The sequence below is a fragment of the Strix uralensis genome, chromosome 7, assembly GCF_047716275.1.
Source record: "Strix uralensis isolate ZFMK-TIS-50842 chromosome 7, bStrUra1, whole genome shotgun sequence".
Lineage (NCBI taxonomy): Eukaryota > Metazoa > Chordata > Aves > Strigiformes > Strigidae > Strix > Strix uralensis.
In genome coordinates, this window is record NC_133978.1 from 19,986,194 (window position 1) to 20,009,145 (window position 22,952).

Consider the following 22,952-nt stretch of genomic DNA (forward strand, 5'->3'; position numbering starts at 1 on the left):
TGTGAGACCTAAAGTGCTTTTCAAACTATACCATTAGAGTAGAATAATCATTTAGATGACAGCTGAAATGCATCTAAGCTGGCATATGATGGTGGCTTAAGTGGCTCACAACACCAGTTACAGGCAGGAAGTGGGGATGAAGGTGTAACTAGAACTTCGGGAGCAGTTGGGAAAATTAAATTGCAAAGATTTTGGCTGGGATATAAAGGTTAACACCTCTACTTCTTTTAAAAAACACCATAAGCTCTGTCCTGCTCAGAAATTGTAAGAGGCACAATTTGTATCTCTTATCCAAAGAAAATAAGCCTCTCAGTAAAATATGTAATAGAATACAAATGTTCCATCTCACTCCTATATCCATACACATTATATTGTAATATCATTAAAACCATTTTTAGAATTATCAGACAGCGAGACATACACCACCTTACCTCACATTGTCATTTAAATCAGACAATTTTGTGTCAGCCATTTTCTGCTCTGCCCAACACCTTGTCTGTAAGCTGTTTGGGGCAGGAAGGGATTTGCTGGTGGGTAGCGGAGTTGTGGCTTCCTGTGGATGGCTCAGCATCATGACTGCCATTCATTTTTGCAGGGAGAGACTGTGCTGTTGTGTAGCAACCCTCACCCTCCCTCCCACGACTGCCACTGTGGCTGCATCCATCCAGGCCCAGGACCCCCTGCTATGCCCTGCAACAGAAGAGTGGCTCTGTTAGCTTCTAGGCAAGTACTTGCCTTTGTATGCAGGGTGTTTCTGTGTTCAGCTAGTTGTAATTTAGGGCTGGAATACTATTTTCCCTGTTTATTGGTAAAAGTCATCAGAAATAAATGACAGAATGGTAATTCATTAGCCATCTCTTTGGTAATACTCAGATATCCAATACCCACAAAACGATGCAGTGAAAGACTTCGAAAAATATGCCTTTTAAAAAAATATTCCAGGTAAATGCTACCAGATCAGTCAGTTGTGGCTGGAGCCTGTTGGAGGCATACCACAGTCTGTTTTTAACATCCCACAGACAGACAGACACTTAGAAGGGGAGTGTGCAAAAGATTCATGTCCAGTCTTGCAGACAAGGGCACTTATCCTGGCTTAGCACACATGAGTAAGGTGATGCCGACAAACATCCTCCAGATCCAGCTATTACTGTGAAATGAGTAAGTGTTGCTTGTCACTGCTTCTCTCCAGCTGCTCTTGAGACTGGGACTTCAGTATTTGATATTAATGGTCTAAGGTAACAAGGGGAATAAGGCAGTGTTCATGTAAATTGTTCATGAGGTAGATTCTTAGGGGTTGGGAATAGGGCTCTTTCCACCAGCAAAGTATGTTAAACAGGCAGAGCTGGCAGCACCTTCCATAAGTGTAGCAGGATCCAGAGAATGATGTGTCTCCATGGCATAAATCTCCACTCCTTAGCCCAAACAAAGAGGCTGTGACATATAACTTCTATCCAGAAGCAATCTCTTTTACCTCAGTAGTCAGTGACTTGTTACTGCAGTGCAGAAAGTCACCGGTCCATCACCTTTTGTTTCAGAAGATGAAAGTCCCTCATAACACACCTAGACATTTATACTGTATAATGCAAGGTGCAGAGAAAGATGAACCAAGTGGTACGGGGGGGGGGTGGGGGAAATTACGGTGCAAGAGAGCAGATAAGAGTTAGAAAAATGCAGATTGTAAACAAAGACAGTTCTGTTCTCAGGTTGGCCAAGTGGCTGCTGCTAAATCGCAGTCACCTTTGAGATTTACTTGTTACTCTGGTATGCAATACAAGAATGGGTGTAATTTCATCACACTCCTTGCCTGCACAGGTTGCCTAACTAATTTGCTATGAACTGTAAAAATAGTTCCTTGCACTAATTGCCCTGTCTGCTGAATGACCAAAGAGGAAGCTGGGACCTTGAAATAAGATGGTTTTCTCTAGAAGAGAAAAATGAGATATACAGATTCAGGCTGGTTTGCCCTTGTCTTACTTGTTTGCAATATATGGACAAGACTTTCCTATTCCTGAGCAAATGAGAAAGTCTCCAAAGCACAGTGGCGGATAGCAGTGGCATCACTTAGGTTTGCTCACTGATCTTCAAAGTTAAATTTAGTTTTTTCTTTTTTCCTTTTTTTTTTTTTGCTTAAGAATCAATGACTGCTAAAACACAGCAGTAACAGCCATGGACACCCTGGTTGCTCTTCCTGATAGTAACGACCCATACTTGCTATGACTGAAAAAAAAATGCTGTAGCAGGATCCTCTTCTCCATCACAGCACAATATTCAGGTGGTCAGAAATTTCAGAGATCATCAAGATCAGTGGATTGGCAAGTTTAACTAAATCTCCTATAACTTAGAGTTAAACATTCCACTGGGAGATGTGTAGGAAAAAAGCCCTGAAGCAATCTGGGGTCTCAGCAGGTAACCAGCATGCTATATAGACAATAACGCTAGGTGGCTGCACAGTCTCCAAGAAGTTGCTGTTGCCTTCAAGTTTAATTATCTAGCTTGTGGTCCTGAAATATATAAGGTAAGATGTGTTGATCAGTGAAGTAGGAGCATGTTTGGGTGCCAGCCCCTCTGTGTTACTAGGGAATCAAATTCTCTCAGCTGGCAGTCAGAGCTGCAGGGTACTAGGAATGGCATTTACTGACAGCTGGACTGAAACATCCCACCAAATAATGAGAATATCATGCTACAGTGATGCAGCTTTCCTCCACATTTGCTGTCTCTGTCAGCAGGAGCTGAACCACATGTGAAGCAGCTCCTAAGACACCCACTTCCAACCTGGCCTTTTGAGTAACCTGAAATCCCTGTAACTGCCAAGAAGAGGGTGGGGTGTGCAGAGGGAGGCAGAAACCTCTATGGCCATCCAGCTTTAATCAGCTGTATTTGTTTGTTTACAAAGACATCTAAATAACACCACCCACCGTTCTGTACATCAACATCCCAAGGTTTTCTGGCATACAGCTCTCAGTTTTCTAGCTCCTGCTGCAGCATGCAGCGCAGACAAGACAGAGCAGGATTAGGATTGTCAGGCAAAAGGATTGATAGTGTGATGTTACACTTCAGCAAGTAAGCAGTTGTCTTGGGGGCCAGGATCATTCCTTAAAAAGCTGCGGCAAAAGTGACAAAAAAATCACCACATTATTCTGACAGTTGCAGTGAGCTCTTAGCCTGGCATTTGAATACACATCTTTTATTCATGCATTGCTTAAAAGACTGATTGTGTTTTTTCACTATGATTAGGTCTGGATGTTACAGCACTTCTGCTTGTAACTGAGAATATGACATCTGCTAAGAAATGACAGTTTTATCCAGCTCATCACCTGGTCCAAATCTTTCAAGCCTAAGTTCTGTCAGCAATGTTTTTTCTGGCTTACATTTGGGTAACTGTAACAAAATCCTCTCCTCCTTTCTCTGCCCATAACTGTTTGGCTCTTTGCAATGATTTGTTGCTGTACATTCACACAGGCACCAACTTCATGCACGATGAGAAACAGCACTCATCCTGATAACCTTCTGCTCCAGAACTACAGGCTGCTCTCACTTGATGTGAATACATACTAGGATCAGAGTTTATGGCTTCATTTCCAGACCTGGAAGACATCCAACCCCGTTGACAAAGCTCCTGGTCCCTAAACCACCTTTGCTTGTGGCTGCAAGAAATTAAAATGTTACGGGTGAGGCAGGGAAGGAGAGCACAGAAATCCTGCTGTGCTGCAGCTTGCTACCTGCCTGGCACACTTGCCAATCTGCCAGTGAAGCCTGGGAGTCACAGCATGACTGACTGCAGCCTGTGACCCACTGGATGCTGGGAGTTCACAGGCTGTTTCTAAGGAATCTGGAAAAGCTGATCACAGGGTGCAGCTTTGCACGTGCTGCACAGCAACTCACAGAGCCGCAGGCTCAGAGAGAGTCCTGGCCTACGTTTGAACATGCCAACTACCTGCTTCTCCTTACAGTCAGAGTCAACTCCAACCAGGAATGATTACATTTTTGAGTGTCACATGAGACAATGACCTCTAAGTCACGCTAAAGGAAAACTCTTGTGAAATTTTTGCTGGCAGGCAGAGGGGGAATACAAATATCTGTGAGCTCAATGTACCAAACATGCGTGTTGAGATCTTACTACAGGTTGAGAGCATAGAGTGGGGAGACACATACGTACAGGCAAACCCCAGCACTAATAACATATGAGAGTGGTCCAAGCACCACAATGTTCATGAAACTCTGTTGAGGTAGTAAATCAGCTCCTTCTTTTGTGGCTTTTGATCACTGTGATTCAGCTGCATTGCATGACAGCTGGTTTGCATGAGATGATCAGTCTTGTCTTTTTGTAACTCCTTCAGAACTGAGCTAGCTATAAGCTTTATCACCAGGTAACTGTTCTTTACCCATTTAATTGTCATTACAAATTTCAGGAAACTGCTGCATCATTAGCAAGACCATGGTTTAACCCCAGCAGTAAGAAGAGCCAGATTCCCATCCACATCGCCTTCTTGAAGGCCTCCTGAACCACAGCCATGTGGTTCTTTACTAGGCTTAGGTTGTCTTCAGGGAAATCTACTTTGTACATGGTTTGCCTGCAATTGTACTTACTAATGTGATTTATTTATGTTTTGTAATACAGTACCCAAAATTCACTTAGTTCACAGCATGCAGACAGTAAAGGGAAGCTACTATCTCATTTGAAATCCCATTCCTTCTGATTCCTCCATACTCAGTTCTTTGATGACTCAGAAGGGACTTCCACTCTGCAAGAGCATATTATCTCCAGCAACAGGCAGCAATATACACAGACCCAGAGTCTCCAGCCTGGTAAGTCCAGTGTGTGCCAGAGCTGTGGGATCAGGCAGCCACAAATGGCTCCCTGCAACCTGGGTGGGGTGGAGAGCCCAGCCTGTAATACATGCTTTTATATATCTGCTCAGAAGTGAAACTCCCTTCCCTCACACTCACCACAGCACAAAGGTATTCTGAATCCTACAAAAGGCATGCCAAAAATCAAATTTCTTTCCAGCAATAAAGAGAATGAGGAATGTGTGTAGCTGGTCTGTTCAGCTCGAAGGGGGAGATGATTAATCACTGGTGAGGGAGGATGACTGTAGATGGCAAGTCAGCATCTCTGAGTATTTTGTTTTTCCTCCCCTCATCTCTTTCTCCTTTTAAAATGAATTTTAAGAGATTGTTTATAGTAGAGTTCCCTCTGCATGCTTTGGCATCTTGTCCGAAGTCAGCAAATCCCATCCTTTCTGTCAGCATTCAGAAAACACTGGTCTAGAAGACAGAGCCTTCCTTGAAGGCAAACCAAGGGGTGCAGTGGTTCAGGAGTAGCTGTAGGTGAGACCTTGGAGAGGGGCTGAGATCACCAGCAAAACATCCAGGGGTAACTGGAGGGAATCCCAGCTTCAGTGAACCCACTGAGTATTTTGCCTTGTCAGCGCATATCCAAGAAATCCAGAAACTGCCAAATTTCTGTCAAAATTCCCAGAATTTCACATGAGATTTTCTGCACCTCTAGAGTCTGCTGTTCATGAAGGTTTCTGCTGTGATCCAGTCAGACTGCATGGCCCAAGAATGAATGACTCAATGTAAGGGATGAACAGAAGACAAGCCATGATAAGTGGTAGCCTAGTGATGCTCTTCTTTTTTAACCCCCAAGTCACAGAAGGCATTACAGTACAGATTACACGTGGAGACAACACAAGCTGCAGGTCCTGTGCTGGTACAGATACTGCAGTTGGATTTAAATGTAAAATGAGTTTTCATGTAACTACAGTCATTCAGGGTCACATAGTATTCACTGAATAATAGAGATGTTAATATTTGCATCCAGACAAAATTCTCTCTCACATCAGTTCCTGCCCTATGCTTTCAGCTGGATGCAGAGTTTTCCATTTTGTGTCAAACTCTTGACTGGGAGTGAGGCATTTCCTTTAACGGACTACACTGAGTCCAAGATCTACCACACTGATACAGTATTCCAGATTCACAGGGAATGGAAAACTATAAAGGTGTGAAAGTGCAGCCTTTTCCTCTTTTAGACAAGACAAGAGACAAAGCACACCAATCTTCTCTGAGAAGATTTTATGCTGTGGTCTTCATCCTGAAAAGGCAGAAATACTACCAAAGCCAGTGATTTTCACCCAAAGGAAGGTTTTTAGATGGTTTTGATAAAAAGTGAATCTACAACTGCCTTTCTGGTACAAACCCACTCTTTAACCTTAGTGCAGGGTACATAAGCAGAGTTCCCACTTGGACATATAGATGCATCTAATTAATACAGACCTCACAGAAAGGAGTGGTGCTATGTAAGTGATGGTCCACTATAGATCAAGTGAGCTCACCCTCTGTGGGGCAAGCCTGTAGCATCTTAGGGTGCTGTGCAATCTGACATGGGTTCTGCAGGGCTAGCATTGACCTTTCTCTTTTCCTGAAACACTAAACATTGGCTTTAGGACCTAAGCAGGAATCACCAGGAACTGTGAACAATTGGGACGCTACCATGCAAGTCACATGAGTGCATCTCATCAGTCATTACAGTACTCTGCTCACGTGGAAACAACCCAGATCAGTAAATGTGGCTTACAGCAAAAAGCCAAAGAAATCTGAGCATTGTGGACTGACATAATTAGGTGCCAGACAGGAGGGCTCAAGACATATTGTACAGACTATTTGTAAAGACACGTTCCTGGCATTCTGAGTCCATAAATAATGTTTGCGAAAAGGTATTAGGTGCCTTCCCCAGGGGCTGCCAGAAAAAAGAAATAAGCAGACCAGAAGGAGCTTAGGCACATTCCAGTTTGGGGAGGAGAAAGAGGCTGCAAAGACATCTCTAGCAGACTTATTATGGTACCTTTATGCTATGTTTGCCTTTTCTTACCCAGAGGGCAGGGGTGGGGGAAATATGATTCCTCACTCTAACAACAGTGGAGATCGAATGCTGAATCTGTATGGACAGCACTCTCTTCTCTTGAAGCCACTCCTGCAAAGGTGTTTTGAGCCAGACTGACAGCAGCCAGAGGGTGTTCTGGCAGCTGCTCATATCCCAGGGAAGTGGCAGGTATATGAACCGATCACATCAAACTTGGGAGAAAGGAGAAGGAACAAGGAAATTGTTTGGATCTGTGCAAACAAATCTCCTTTTGCTCCATGCTTATTTACAAGGTTGATCCAGGGCTAAGCATCACCTCTTCAATCCAGACAAAGCAGTACCATGCAGAGATCACCGCAAGTCTGCTGATGTCCTCACTGTGATCCTGCAGGGGCCTCGAAGCACTCATAGTGAGAAGAAATGGATCATGATGATAAAAGAGAGTTATCTTTGCTTTATCATCATATGCTCAATAAACTCCCATGAAAACTTAGCAAATTCCCCCTGCTGCTTCCCCAAATGCCTGTGTCTCAGGCCCAAACTTAGTTACCCCTTTAATTCTGTGCAGAAGATCCAAGATCAAAGTTGGTGGGACTTCATTTCATTGCAACTATTCCCAGCACCATCCCTGGAATTCAGACAGCTGCTGGTTTTCATTCCTCAGCCATGGGGTAGCCAGATCTGACACTTCAGTGCTAACCCCTGGGTTTGGCACAAATTATGAACTGGAGTCTGTCTCCTGAAAACTCCCCTGCTCTGCAGAAGATGACTCACCCTCACTATGGTACCCCGTGGGGATAAATTGTTCACTGGTGTTTGCCCCATGGGTACCAACATTTAAGTGGCAAAGGACGTGTATGCAATCTAGGATCTTTCTGAGATGGAAGGTGATCTATAACTGTCCATTATATTACCCCCAGGAGAGGGGGAAGAGAATTGAAAACATCAAACGTTTACTGGGAAAAACAAGACCAGCCCTGTATTTAATCAAAACATTTTGTTTTGTTCCATTTGTAATTATTTCCATCCAATGGACAAATATTTTAGCAATGAAAATGACAGTTCCCTTCCATGGACAAACAAAATAAGAAGTCATGTCAGTTCCCGTACAATGCCACAGCAAAGGTGACATATTTTTAATACTGTGTTGAAATTTTCTTTACTCATATTCCAGTAATACTGAAAGCATCAATTTAGGTTTAACGATCTATTGTGTTCAGTGCTGGAGGGTTTTGTTAGTCTGGTGGTGGGAAAACCAAAGATTTGTGGGGAAAGAAGCTGAAGTGACACTTCATTTCCCCTGAAACCTGTCAGAACATGAATATGAACATTGAATATGCTCACAAGACTGACTGAGGCAGAGGTTCCTAGCAGATGAAGACCAGCCTGAGAGCCCAGGGAGTTATTGCCATTGCCAGCTATGCTGGTACCTCGCATTTTTATACTGGAAGCTAGTTTTCACCTGCTGGAAAGAGGTTAACAGGAAAAAAAATCTGCATTTCCATACAGGACTTGCTCTTACACTCAAATGACTGTCACAAAATCAAGGCAATGAACTGCAGATAGCTTGGGTTTAGTTTATTGAGACCTAATGCCAGCCAAAGGCTCTCTGTATGTTTGCTTTAATTATCATGTGTCCCTAAGGAGGGTAAGAGTTTTTGCAGTTTTCCTACAATGCCTGACTCCCCTCCCTTCCCTGTGCCTCAGCTATCTGAACTTTGTATTCCCCACAGAAAAGTAAAAATAACCATAGACTTCTGCTGCAAAACACATTGAGATGTACTGGTGAAACACCAGTAGAAACACAGTGCCCCTTCCGTATGCTGGGATATTTTTTCCCAGAGCTCTCAGACAGTCATCAGCAATCACAGTTACATTTTCCTGCCTAGAACAGGCCAATCATTTTCTCTTTAATACCATCTGACTTCAGTGCCCAAGTGAAAAGGGTGATGTAATTCATGGACATCACTACTTGCTTTTAAGTGATTTTTCACCCAAGAACATCACGGTGGTTTCTGCACTGTCTTGGTATCTCTGCACCTCGTCCATCCAACTCAACAGGTATATTTTCATGCCCTCTAGCAACAGATACTTTGCGGAGGAGTCAGAGTCTGCCAAGTGTGGTTTAATATTAATTAATGCAGGCTCCTCGCCATTTTCTCCTCCAACTCAAAACAACAGCACTCCAATCACACATCTTTTTCACCAGCACATCGTCTGACCACAAGATCAAAATATTGCACTGAGATCCAGCTGCATGGCCCTTTGCTACAGCACAAACAGGATTCAGCTGCCTGCCTCTCAGACAGGTGTGACATTTGGGGACGCACCTGACATTGACTTAAACCTTTGTTAGTGCGTTTGCAGTAGAGAGCATGGCTAGTGTGTGTGATGGTGGGAAGGCAGCATCTGGTTTGGGGAAAAGGAGGACGGTTTTGAAGAGGTAGAGGTTGCCCAAGATGTGCCCACACAACATAGGGAGAGCCACCTGGGAAGCAGCACTGGGAAGATCAGGAGGCCTGTCTGCCAGCTGGCTGGTGGGATGGCATGACAACAGGGATGTAACACTCTCCCTTGCAGGAGGCCAGAACTCCAATAGCAAGAGAAGGAAGACTACTCCTTTTTTGTGAGGGGAAAGCAGGGTAGCCACAGCACATTTGGTAGGCCAGATCTTCAACAAAATACCAGGATGAAATCACAATTTTGATCTGAAATATTTAGACCTGCTGGTACCAAACCTCACATTACTCATTGAGAGCTCCACCTCATCCTCCCTTTGGGCACTGCTGATGTTGCAAAATCTTTTCCTCACCACAGTTCTTCCCACATAGTATTTTCTGTGCCAGCAGTGAAGTCTGGTCTGCTCTGGGAGGCCAGGAAATCTGCAGAGCACCATCCTTCCAGTGCTTTCAACTAAACGTATGATGGCTTGCAAGAAACAGAGTTAAAACTGATCAATGACCTGAAAGGTTTACAATATATGCTAAAGAATCCCCTAAAAAAAAAAATCAGGTGCTAACTAGAGCTGTGTAGCCTGTCCAGCTTTGTCTGTCTTATATCCCACTGTCTTCCTCCACCCATGGCTTTAAAGATCACCTCTGTTTCTTCTAGAGCTTTCTCAAAGTGTTTGTGAGCTACCCAGTCCAAATTAGTGTTAAATTTCTGTAAAGATCCAGGTGTTCAGATATAGGGCTTGGGTTATGTTCATATCTCAAAACTGCCAGATCATTAGCTCGCATATGTGGGGATAGCAAGTGAGTTACAGACTGACTTATACATTTGCATCATGATGGATTTTCTCTAATTGTTTTTTTTTTCTGAATTCTAACGGTTGTGAGCCATTGCAGGCATGAATTTATATAGCCAGAAAGGTTAAATAAAAATATATCAATCTATTGGCCACGAAGAGAGACTAGCATATGAAGAGAGAGGCCAGGCAGGTTCAGAGTTAAGGAGTATTTCTATTTCAAGTGGACAAACACGTAATGCTACCTGCAAGGCTTGCTGATAAGAATGTGCAGACGTTTGACTTAATGCTGGAGCCAGAAATGTTACACCAGATCTGACGGGGAGTGGCAGTGCTCTGCTGCGGCTGCTCTGCCTCCAACGTCCAGCAGCACTGTGGCCATACAGCGCAGCTCAGCAGCTTCCTGGGGGCTGGCAGCGTAACCACTTGCGATCCCCTGAGCTTTCTTATGTGTTGCAGAATTACACTGGTCCACCTTTTCAAAAAGGAAGAGCTCTCCATTAAAAAAACGTCTCTAAGGTATGATCCTGTGGACCTGTACTGACTTCACAGGAACATCCACAGCAACTTATGGATTTCCAATGGCTTTCGTCTTTGCTTGGGCCAAGTCATCTATAAATACAAGGACAATAACAACAAAAGCTTGCTATTTCTGAGGTTGTTGGTGGCCAGGATGAGTGGCTGCTGGCAGCACACTCTCCCCCGCGCCTGCCATTGGGATGGCTGAAGGGACATTAGACAGGGTATGTGCTTCATCTATAAGAGGAATGGGGACACCCCGCAGTACAGCAGTTCCCTGGTGTTTCAGCTGAGGGACCCAAACCTGTCTCCAGTATGGGGAAACGGGGAGACGGTGGAAGGAGGCACTCCTGGCCTCCCCACACCCCCTCCTTTCCCCTGTTCATTCCTTCCCCTTCCCTCACCAAATCCTCCCCTGGCCTTATCACATTCCCTCCATTCCTCTCATCGCCCTCTGAGCTTGCCTCTGAAACACTGAGCCTGCACTGTTGCACACCACCAGCTTCCAGATCCCCTTGCTCAGACCTGTGGCATGGGGTTCCTGGCCACTGCAATGACAGGGGTGGGGAAGCCCTGGCCTCCCACTCATCTTCTTCTCCCACAGCTCTGAAAAATACATATACAGTCTCTATCCACCTCTGCTATGCACAGCACCACATAAAACCCCCTTCTTCTTGATGCTATCTATTTACCATAACTCTGTTTCCATAAACTCTCCGCCATTTATTCCTCACTGAAGCACTCTTATCTTATCTTGCAAACCTGACTTGACATCAGGCAGTTTGGTGTTTATATGAAAAAAGGGTTTGGCTTTTAAAACAGTTCAGCAGCCACAAACAGAGCTAGATCTTCAGAACAGCTTAGCCTGCATTTTTGGGCACTAAAATGAGCAGCCAGTTCTTCCCAGACGGCTCTCTATAATACTATGCTTTGAAAACATGACTTTAAATATCCCTGAAACAGTTAGATGTGGAGCCTTTGCTGGAAAATTGAACTCTAGCTTGGTGCTTCCCTGGCAGCCAAGCTTACCTGAAATCTGCTCTGCAGCCCTTTGCTGCCCTTCCCTTGTTTCCTGCTGCATTCTCAGCCCGCATGAACACAGGTTATCAGGGCAAGGGTAAGAAGCCTGGCCCCCACCTACTGCCAATTTTGACAAACTGGAACTTGGACTGATTCAGTTTGCAAACTTGGGGCAATATTTTATTGTGTCTTTGCCTGTTGCTTCACATTAAAACTAATTCGGGAGCAAGCAAATTGTGCTGTCAGACTGCAAATCACCAACATTCAAAGCTGGGTCATCTGGAGGTCAGTATTCGCTCTTACTCTCTTTTCTTTTGTTAAGAGCACTGCCAGGAACTCTGTGGAAGGCACCAATGAAAGCTCTCTTTACACAAATCCACTAAAAATTCATGTGCCCATTATTTTTACCTGGCATGGAAACCTGTGTGTCAGTTCAATAATATGAAGGATCATTGCGCAGTGACTGTTTTGATGTACCACAGTTTGGTGACATCTGTCCTCCATCCTATGAGTTGTGAAGCACTGCAGAGTCATGAAGTGATGTATCACAAGCCTCCTGTTATTTCAGGATATGGAAATATCTCTCAAGCGCTGCATATAGACTACGGATTCATCATGAGCCAATCTGGAAATTTCAGTCTAAATGGCAGTCTTAAATTAGTAAATGCAGGAAAGTCTGCAGTAAAACAGCAGACTGTCTCCGTTCATCCCACACTAAACAAGCATACAAAGAGAAGCAGAGTTTTATAGATAAAAGCACAAGTAGCACTGCTAAGATAAAAGTCACAAAGGTCCTGGTTCCAACCCCTGAATGTCCTTGGTAGTATTTAATTTTCTTCAGTGGGCTTAGATTAGATCTGAACAGAGGGGTTATGAACATATCACTGACATTTCCCATCTCGACCTAGAAGAGCCCTGCTTTGGGTTTAGTTTGGAGAGGAAAAAATGTTTTTTTATGATGTACTTGCTTTTGTTACTCTGCATGGCCATGGTCACTTATTGCTCATAGAAACACATGGTATAATACAAACTCACAGCATTAATGCCCACACAGCTTTACAAGAGAGAATGGTTTTACCTCCTTTTTTCAGGTAGGGAGATGAAAAAAGCACAGAGCACTGAACTGACGTGCTGAGGAGGCAAAGCACCTCAATGCTGGTGTCAAATCTGAGCTCCTGTGCCCTTTCCACTGCATGAAGGAGGTGCCAGATGTGGGGCCAAGCCGCAGCACACACCTGCTGCTGCACACAGTCATGTACACAGACCATGGCGTAAGGTCCACAGTCACGTTACCAACTTCACTTCACAAACAGTGGAGCCAGAGATATCCTCCGGGATGTCCAGAGGAAATACACACCCAAGAACTGGATATCAGAGTTGTACACAAATGAAAGAGCATTGATTTGGCTTCAGCAAGAGATTCTTTAAATAGCAGGTTTGCAGAAACAAATGCTATTTGTAAAGTATATCCTGGGGTTATCCAGACAGGTCCTTGGCTACTGAACACTATCTACTCATCAAGGACAGTTGTTTTCAACATTTTTCAGCCTGGGAAGCCTCTGTATACTTTTCCAGTGGAGGTTAGATCTCGTGCAGTGTATTTAAACCTACTCACAGTCAGACTGCTTTCCTCAGTTGCTTCTCCAGAATACTGGAGCAGTCAGATCCACAGGAACTGGCAACCACTGCTCCAGTCTAATCTTACTGTATCTTCTTTAGTGAGAGCCCATGTGGCAACTCTCAGTGCTCCTGTTGCATCCAGGGACAAGGGAGCTCCATCATTTCACTGGATAGGCCAGATCCCCTCATTCCTGAGCCCAGGCTCATGTACCAGTTGTCAACAGTCCTTGGTTCCCAGTTTTTTTGTAGGAGGTGTACAACAATATATACCCCCTCCAAGCAGGAAACAGTCAATTCTGTAATCAGGCTGTGAAAGCATAATTATGTGTACAATTAAGGTGAAATATAGCTCTATTGAAGTTGGTGGGAGTTTTATTATTAACTAAAGTTTCACCTCTGTGTTTCGGGTGGATAGTTATCCTGTTCAAGCAAAGAAGCCATTATTTAATCAAAATGACATTTATAATGCAATGTCCGTATCATATTCAAACCTTCAGGCCATGTTTACTTTAATCAGTTCTAATTAAATTGCTACACAAGAAAAATATTTAGTTCTACTGATGTGTGCACATATATTCAGGGGAAAGCAATGCAAATTGCCCAAGATCTCATTAATTGCTATTTGTACTGCTTTAAACTCTGGTGATGTATTTAGCAAATCACATCTAACTCTTCCACTCAACTGAAACAGATTGCTCTAAACTGAGAGCGAGCATTTCCAAACGAAGCAATTGCAGCATTTACAGCGATGCAACATTTGCAACAAGGTAAATGAGACAGAGATTGCCAAACCCTCAGCCCTATTAATTGCAATGTTTAAGCAGCACTTTCACAGCCACTGGGATTCTCCAAGGATAAAAAGCAAAGAAACAAAGAGGCTGAGGGCTGCTCTGGATACTCCTGCTCCCCAGCTCTGGCACAGGACATGGTGTTGGCATGGGCCCAGCAGATCCTGCCCAGCCTGGCTACCTCCTGGCAGTAGACTGAGCAAGAGCAGAGGGTACCCGTTGTTCTGCACCAGGCAGAGTTGTGATGGGGATAGAGAAACAGTCCAAGCCCAGGCCTGGCTGGAGCTTTGTGGGGCTGCAAACACCTTAGAGGGTAGAAAGGGAGGCCCAGGTCAACAACACCTCTCTTCTGAGTTCCTCCTCGTCACCTTTTCACCCTATTTCATGGTGGGAAACTCCCTGACCCTTCCCTCACACCCTCTGATCTTTTCTATCATGGTCCCCTGGATTCCTGTCTTGTTTTACCAGTCTCCTCTTGACAAAGCAGAGCATGAAACTATGCAGCACTTCCAGTGTGCTCAGCCAGGGCTTTGCGGAGGGGAAGAGCTCCTGCTGCTGTGCACCCAGCCCTGCTGCGCTATGCTGCAGGGCCATGACCCTCGCCTTACCCTGCCCCATTGCTGTATCTTTCAGGCCAGCATGTGAAAATACAAATGTGAGGTTGGACACAGTGCCACTCACTCCTGTGGGATGGTCTTTGTGAAAGGACCTTCAAGAGCAGCGATGAAGCTTGGCCTAGCTCTGGGGGATGCTGTGAGTTGGACGCATGGCAGAGCCCAGGCTTCCTGCTGGGCACAGGCTCACAGCCCCCATGGAGGCCAGGAGCCAGGCAGCGGGCCCAGGCCCTCAAGGCAGACACTCACATGTCTTCTGCTCCTGGGGCTGCGATGTCCTAAAACTTCCTATCCATCTGTTCTGGCATTACCTGTGAGGTGGTGAGAGGAGGACAAGGCTGGCACCAAGGCAGCTCCTGTGACAACAGGGCTCTGGTGAGGGGTGCTGCCCACTGCTTTGTATGAAGTGGAGGGATGTCAGCAGGTGAACTGGGATGGAGGAGTGCCCCAGTGCTCCTCACAGTAACCTCATAGCACCTATCAGGACTGTCCCACAGAGAGACTGAGCTGAGGGCTGCTGAGCTGGAGGAGATGCTGCCCTCCATCACAAAGATAAACTAAACAATTGTAGAAATAAAGGCAGTGCAGCAAAATTGGGCTCTGTCCCCCACCCCTGGAGGAAGGCAACGTGTCCCTGGCCGTGACTTGCCCTTTGTCAGGACCACTGAAGCAGCCCCCTGGCACCCCCAGGACACTGAGTTCCCAGCAGAAAAAACAAGGTGCCCCTCTCCCTGACGCGGCTGAGCCTCCACCCTTCTTTCCTTCCTTCCTTTCTGAGGGGTTGCTGCTGCTCCTCAAGCACCTCTGCTGCTTTTCCTGGCCCTCACCAGCTCCCTGGCATTGCTTCCCTCTGCTCCTCCACTTGTGCCCAGCTGCCCCACTGGTGTGCAGCCACAAGTTGCCAACCACCACTCTGCTGCCCATTCTCTCCTAGCTGAGCCCTGGCACTCGACAACTCAGACACCTGACCCAAAACCATGGGCGGAGGGGAGTGCGGGTGTGCTGGGGGGAAGAATAGTTGATGGGGACCCCTCTGTGCCTGCATGCCACCGGCCAGCCTGCAGCATCACAGGAGGAAAACAGAAGGGTTTGTGTTGTGCCATAACCCAGAAAGCAGCCAGCACAGTGCAGAACAGTTCAGTCTGCCTTTGGAAGGTGTTGACAAGGTATGCCAGCTTGTACCTTGGCTGGGAAAGGTAAGGACCCTCAGGGCAGGTATTCCAGAGGAAAGCAAGGGGGACTGTGCTGGCTCCAGAGAGTTAGAGAGCAGTGACCTGAGTTTAAGCACGTCTTGCAACAGCTTTTTAATTCAAACGTCCCTTCAGCCCAACTCAGTGAGCACAAAGCTGATTCCATCATGTATGCAAGGAAGTGATGTGCCTGACAAGCCACTAGCCCTGCCTCCCCAGGGCACAGTACTGGGCAGCTGCTTCCCATCTGGCTCACCAGGGCTCCTTTCAGAGCAGGTGGGAGCGAGGACCATGTACCTACTCCAGGACCCAAAACACAGCTGGCATTTGAGCCTTCTCTGCTCTGGAATGGCTGGTGGACAGATACATCAGCAAGCAGAATTGAGTCAGTAGGTGCTGAGCTGGGTAGCAACTTTCTCCCTTACTCTGTGATTGGGGAATTGCTTGGGGCAGCGGTGCCCATATGAGAGGCAGAGAAGATGCAGAGGAGCTTTGTTTGTACAGATAGGTTTTGCACATTTTGAGTATTTAGTGCATTTATCAGATTCCCTGAGGAAAGAGCAAAAACTGCAATGTATCTAGAATAAGATAAGTATTTGGTTACAGAATCATCTAGGTTGGAAAAGACCTTGAAGATCATCTAGTCCAACTCTTAACCTAACATTGACAGTTCCCAACTACACCATATCCCTAAGCATTATGTCAATGAAACTCTTAAACACCTCCAGGGATGGGGACTAAGTGTCTGCAGCAAGACATAAGATTCAAAGGGGTTAACACATTACTGCTAACAGACTTGAGAGCTGTGCTATGCTAGCAAGATATTTTTTGCACCATAAGGGCATTGCAGTAAAACAACTTCCTCTTTTGTGACCCCAAACCTTCACCTGGACAAGCTGTACACGTGCAGGGCACTGCCAAGTGAGCAGGAGAACTGTTTCACAGGAAACTGGAGTCTTCTGGAAACTTCTGTTTACAGGAATGCAAATATCATGCAATTCCTCTTTGAACCCCTCTCCATATTTTTTTTTTGCCCTTAACCTGACTCTTGTGCAAGGGGCTGCTGGCTGAGGCAGCGCAGGCTCCCCAAGCCATGCACACAGGCACACTGCCCTGTGTGAGGCTCTGCAAGGCAGCAGCCCCGTGGCAGCAGGGCACCCCTGGGGTGGCACTGCACACCCTTGTGCAGAAGGTGCTGCCAGTCCTCACTTAAATGAGACCAATACAGCACTGTTGACATGAATGACCAGGCAAAGGTAGCTAAAAGCTAAGACAAGTACAACCCCTTACAGTCACCAACTGGGGACAGGTCCAAGCCAACCCTGATGGCTGTTGCACAGACCATCCCCTCCTCGTCCTTCCTCTGCTAATGGGGAGCCCCCCCATAGCATGACATTATATCCCCTCTTTTTCCCAGGCTGTCACACAGATCCAGTGACCCTCTGCCAGCTACATCCCAAAACCTTGCTCATACCAGAATGAAAGAAAACATATTCAAGTCGAGGAGGTGATTGCATTGCAGGTGTACAAACCAAACCAGAAGGTAGTTGAGCAACCTGTCCAGATCCAGCCTTTAATGAAGGGGTCAGAGAATGGGATGGAAAATTAGGTCTAATTTATACATATGATGAAAGGTTGACAGTTATTTCATTGTGTGCTTCAGTGTGAAAACCACAATGACAATGATACTGGAATGTGGTTTTCGTCACTACAGATACTTCACACCAGGTGGAGAGGCCTTTTACATGCATGAGAAATCCTGTGATTTGGGGGCTGCACAACTTAGAGAAGATGGGTCTTGAAACTACTTACAAAAATCCTGTTCTGCCAGACAAGCTGCGGCAGAAGGAGATGAAGTTATTCGCACAGGCGACTTGCCTAAAGCCAAACAACAGAGGAACACCTGTCCCAGCCAGGACAGCTCACCCATGCAGAGCTGCACATGCTCAGGGCTCTGCCCTGCTACTGCGTAATTTGACTTTTGGGGAAATCAAGGCTCACATCTGAAAGGCAGCCTTCTTTGCAACTGCAGAGCATCCCAATAGACACTGTAGCAATCACTTTTATGGAAGATTTGGGGGTGATTTCAACCCCTGTAGTGCACAGTAGTAACTGGGGCATGGAGGAACAGCACAATGGCCTGCATAGTTTTAGGAGTCACCACTAAATGCTTTCCAGGTGCCTAACTTGGGAATTGGACTATAAACAGACCTTGCCACGCACCCTCACCCACTCTCCTTGGTGCAAAGGCTGAGCAGCTCCCTGCGAGCTCGTGCCTGGCTTCTCCACAGTAGGGAAGTGCCCTCTGCTCTGAAGTTGCTTCCCACCAGCTCCAAGTCTCACAAAGGTGACAAGAAAGATAGGATGCAGCTGTATGCCTGGGGGATCTGGAGACACAACAGCTTTCCACACTTGGGGACTGCTTTGGGTGGAGAGTTTTCTTATGGTTGAGGAAATTGAGGAATCCATCAGAAATGAAGTTGATGCTGACTAAGAGGTTTTTCCTCTTCCTGTTACATCCTCTGCAGCTTGAGAGGGAATTTCCTGCCTGGTGCAGTTTGGAGAACCCATCCCACACTCTCAGCACACAGGTGAATGGGAAGGAACCCCGGCATGAGCACTGGCAGCTGTGGGGAAAGGGCAGATATACTGAGTGTCAAAAACCACTGTGTCCTCATGGGGCACCTGGTAATGTGGCCCCAGTCCTCAGACCAGGCTGTCCCCATGACTAAGACAGGTCCGTTTCCCTGCCCGGCTGATACCTCCCCATCCTTCTGCTCTGCCCCCAGCACAGCAACCTACAACTCATCCCTGGCACCCCACGGTCCTCTCAGTAACAGGCCAGACTTTAAGGAAAAGGAGTCAGCCTGTCTCAAAACTCCCAATTAAATGGTGAGACCTGGCAATACTCTTGCTGCCAGACAAGAGACAAAACTGCAGGATAGAAGAATCCTTCCTTTCTTGCTGGACTACAGCAGCAACTGCACTCAATGTATTTCTGTACAGAGGGGATATGACTTTTCCCATGTCAAGGGTGTTCACAAGACTTAGACAAAAGCACATTAACTATCAATTTCCCTTTTCTGCATTTTCTTCAAGTTTAGACACCAAAACCAGTTACCACTTTTGTTTCTTGCTTGTGGGCTGTTTTTGATGAGGGCTGGAATAGGTGGTGTCCACCCTGTGGAAGGTTTCACTGCCTTTAATAATACAACCACAAAATGGTAAAATCTCCCTTCAGGTAGATTCATTTACACTGTAATAAAAGTTCTAAGCATGCTATAGCTTTTTCCTGATCCAGTGCCAAGCTATTCAGGTGTAAAACATTTTGATGCCAATATAGCCAATAAACCCGAGTTGAAAAAATACATAAAACACAGTTATGCTACTAAAACTTTTCAAGTGTAGACAAAAATAACTACGTACAATACCTAACAATAGCTTTGTGAGGCCCTTTAGCCTCTGAACACTGTCCTGTATTGTGTCAACACAGGGCACTTCCAATATTAATTATCAGTTTCGTACACACAAACACACCCTCTTGTGAGAGTACCTAGAGCATTAAAATCTTGCGCTGATTGCCAGCCATTTTCATTCCCCATTTGCCCTAGCCCAGGGCTGGAGCACTTGGCTTGTGCACATTCCAGGGGATGTTTTATTTTTCTTCAGAAAGCTTACTGTAACTGAGTTATTTATTATATTTTGGTAACACAGTCATTTCTGTTGGCCCCAAGAATTTGTTGAACACGAGGAAGTAAACTGAGCTTAGAAATGGTCTGCTTGAGATTCTCCTTAGGAACCTAATTTTCTGACAGCATCAAGCATTTTGCTCACTACAAATTAGATCAGAGCACTTTGAGTTTGCAGCTATATACAGGCATCAGCACAGTAGATTCTTTCCTTCTCTAAACTATTTATTTAAAAAAACCAAGCCTCTGGGTAGTATAGAAGTGTGTCCAGCAGTGTCCAAACCAATGGGGCTTAATGGCAGAAAGAAAGGAGTGTGCAATGGTATATGGGCAGCAGAACTGAAGGTGAGAGGGTAATACTGTGTCCCCAGAATTCCTCTGGCTGCTAACAGTGCTACTGAATTCATGCTAAGGCACCTGTAAATTGCCCTTCTGCTGCTCTAATAATTTAAGTCTGCCCACTGCAGCTGGTAGCATGGGTAGAACATGGCAGCACATTGCGCAACAAGCACACAGCAATAACCACAGCGGTGCACAGCGCTCCAGTCTGGGACTGCCACAGTGAAAGAAATAGGGACTTCCTTCGCCAAGGGAATTTATGGCTTTGCTTCTCACCAGCCCTGGACACAACCCTCTTTGGCGTTCCTAGAACAACAGGAGCAGGCGCTAGGTGCATGATGAGTGCCTGGAGCACTGCAAGGAAATTGGGTGCAGCCCACAAACACTCTGTCCCACTGCAGTGGGAGGCGAGGGGGGAGCAGTATAATGAATCTGCCAGCCTGGGGAGGAAGGATGCCTTCTGTTGGATGACATGAGTTTGGGAGCAATAAAATAATAACTAAATACAAGAGCAATGTGGTGGGGAAAAGGGGCCAATTAAACACCCTGTCTTTAAATTGTGGCTGGTGTCAATCAGCAAACTCCAGTGACCGCTACAGCAAAATGTCAATTCACTTCAGTTGGTATCAGGTTCGTTGTCTTTGTTGCAGGAGGACTGTCACCTGGGGGAGCAGAGCGAGGGGACAGCTGGACTGGATCTCTCCTGGCAGCTCCTCTCCCGCCTGACTTTCTCACGGCATTTGTAGCAGGGCTGTAGCACCCACTGGCTCTCTGTGGTCTTGGGGCTGCTGACCCTGTGGATAGCTGAAGTCCACAGAGTTAGGCTGGTTTAACTGGTGGGACAGCACATTTTCTCCTGACAGTGCTCAAGTTGGCAGAAGTTTGGATGGGAGAGTAATGCAGGGACTGGTGCTCTCTTAGCAAGCAGAGACCCCCCACAAGTTACGGGGTTGTTGGTTGTAGGGAGCTTGTATTGCTTAAACCTAGTCTAGGAATAATGTCTCCCACGTTTCCCAAGGCAGCACTCCGGAGAGTGCAGCCGTGGCCAGGGCATGCCAGAGCTCTTCATGCCTGTCCTGCACTTTTGGAGTTCACTCCAGTGGGGTGACACCACAAACCTGCCCTTGGGAGCTTGCATTCGGGAAAGTCCTGCCACTTCCCCCTCACCCCTCTTACCCATAGCCTGCAGCCCCAGCTACAACCAAGGCAGAGTTTTGCATTACGAACACATAAGATGAGATTTAAATAGAGAAAGAAAAAAAACTGGAAAGAAAAAAACCCACCAAACCCACTCCACTCTCTCTCCTCCCCACCCAAGACATTCCAGCCTTCCCTTTTCTGCCACTTGAGAGGGGGTTGTTTATTGACATTATGCAAGTGCTGAAATATTTTTCTTTTTCTTCTTTCCCGTCCCTTTTTTCCTTGCTCCCCCCTCTCTCCTCCGGGGGTTGCAAAGGTAGTTCAAACCCCTCCAGTCATCTCGGCTTATCAGCCAAAGGAGATGCATTCCTCTGGGCTGCTCCCTTTATAAGTCACTGCTGGCCGGGCGCCCGCTCGGCGCTCCGCAGCCTCCGCGACGGCAGCGCTGCCCGCTGCCCTGCCATGCCCTAGCCCGGGCCACGGCCCCGCTCGCCCGCCGGGGGGACGCGCAGCAGCCCGGGGAGGGCCGGCAGCGATGACACCCCCGTCCCCGTCCCCCGCCCGCCCCTGAGGGCGGCTGCTGCCGGGATGTTCAGCTGGCACCGGAGCTTCACCCTGGGAGCGCCCTGGAGGAGAGGTGAGTCCGCCGCCCCCCCGGGGCTGCCCCGGCCCGCTCGGAGCCAGCCGGCGGCTGCCGCCACACCTCCCCAAACCCGCTCCTCCGCCACCCCCTTCCTTCCCCTCGGCGGCCGCGCAGACGGTACTTAGGGCAAGCCCAGCCCGGCCCGCCCCGCTCCCGGGCCCCGCCGGCCGGGCTGCCCGCTCCGCTCCGCACCGCTCCGCGCCGCTCCGCCCCATGCTGCGCTCCCTGCTCTCCGGCTGCCTCTGCCCGCACGCAGGTAAGGCTGCAGCGAGCCCCCTCGCTTGAGCCTGCGGCCGGTCAGCTCCTGCCCCGGGGCTGGCGCAGGGAAGGAGCGCGCTTTAGGAACCGACTTGTTTTCCTCTTAAAACGGGTGTATTTTGCATCGGTAAAGCGTGGAAAGGCTTGGGAGAGAACAGCAGGAGGGGCGGGAGCGCGGTGAGCCCGAGCGGTCTGTGCGTGAAGGAGAGCGAAGTGCCCGCGGTGGGAGCAGGACGGGTGAAACGGGGGGGGGTGGCGGGTGGCAGCCGAGCGGCACACCTCCCGCCGACATCGCTCGGGTTTGGCACTAACGTGGGGCGGATCGGGTCTGCCCTCAGCCCGTCACTGCGCCGGGCAACGGATATCGGATCGCTTTCTAGGCTGGCACATCCCCATCCAACAGGGATTACCCCGAATTTGAGAGGTTTTATTTGCTCCCTCCTGTTCTGTGCAGATGAGGTGGCCCAGGCAGAGAAGGCAGCTGCGGTCCTGCAGCAGATCACTTGTAACTTTGTAAGTCTGTTGTCAAAACAAATGATGCGGTCTCAGACTGCCTTTTTCAGGCAGAATGCGTCTGGTATGTTTTATTCCTTAGCCAGTGCTACAGGCTTTGAGATCGCACAAACCCCAGGCAGCAGAATCCCCTCTTAGCATCCGAGTTTACCCTTCAGCTTGGCTTGCGCCAGCTGTAAATGAAATCTGCAGTTTCTGTTGCTATTAACATTACTGCACTGGGTTGGTTTGCCTGGCAGGGAGGTGGCTACAGACAGGGTTTGCCAGAGTCTAAGCGTAGTGCACTGTGCAACAGCAGAACGGTAAAGATGTTGCAAAACACTGTGTTGGAGTGGTTATGCCTGCTGGGGTCCTGGCTTCCCATCTGGATGCTGAACTCCTCCTGCCTCCTTGGACCGCTGCAGTGCGGGCAGCTCCTGCGGAGTCACCTGAGCTGCCACGTTCGTGGGCACCTGCTCAGGCACCGGCCACTGGGCCTGTGCTTCCCAGCTCTCCTGCTCTGGGGCAGCT

The 22,952-nt window shown here is 47.3% G+C and overlaps 1 protein-coding gene across 4 annotated transcripts in view; it reads left to right on the forward strand.

The window, feature by feature from the left end:
• The first annotated feature begins 21,452 nt into the window (after positions 1–21,452).
• The window catches only part of LOC141945892 (uncharacterized), a 32,539-nt gene continuing 31,039 nt past the window's right edge, over positions 21,453–22,952 (forward strand). The window contains exon 1 of one of the 4 annotated variants that reach the window (XM_074874744.1): positions 21,453–21,665. In XM_074874744.1, the coding sequence (XP_074730845.1) occupies positions 21,617–21,665 (49 nt within the window). In that variant the 5' untranslated portion in view covers positions 21,453–21,616. Of the gene's footprint in view, positions 21,666–21,819; positions 21,928–22,952 lie in introns of those variants that run through there. The other 3 variants (XM_074874741.1, XM_074874743.1, XM_074874742.1) reach the window with 3 other exon arrangements.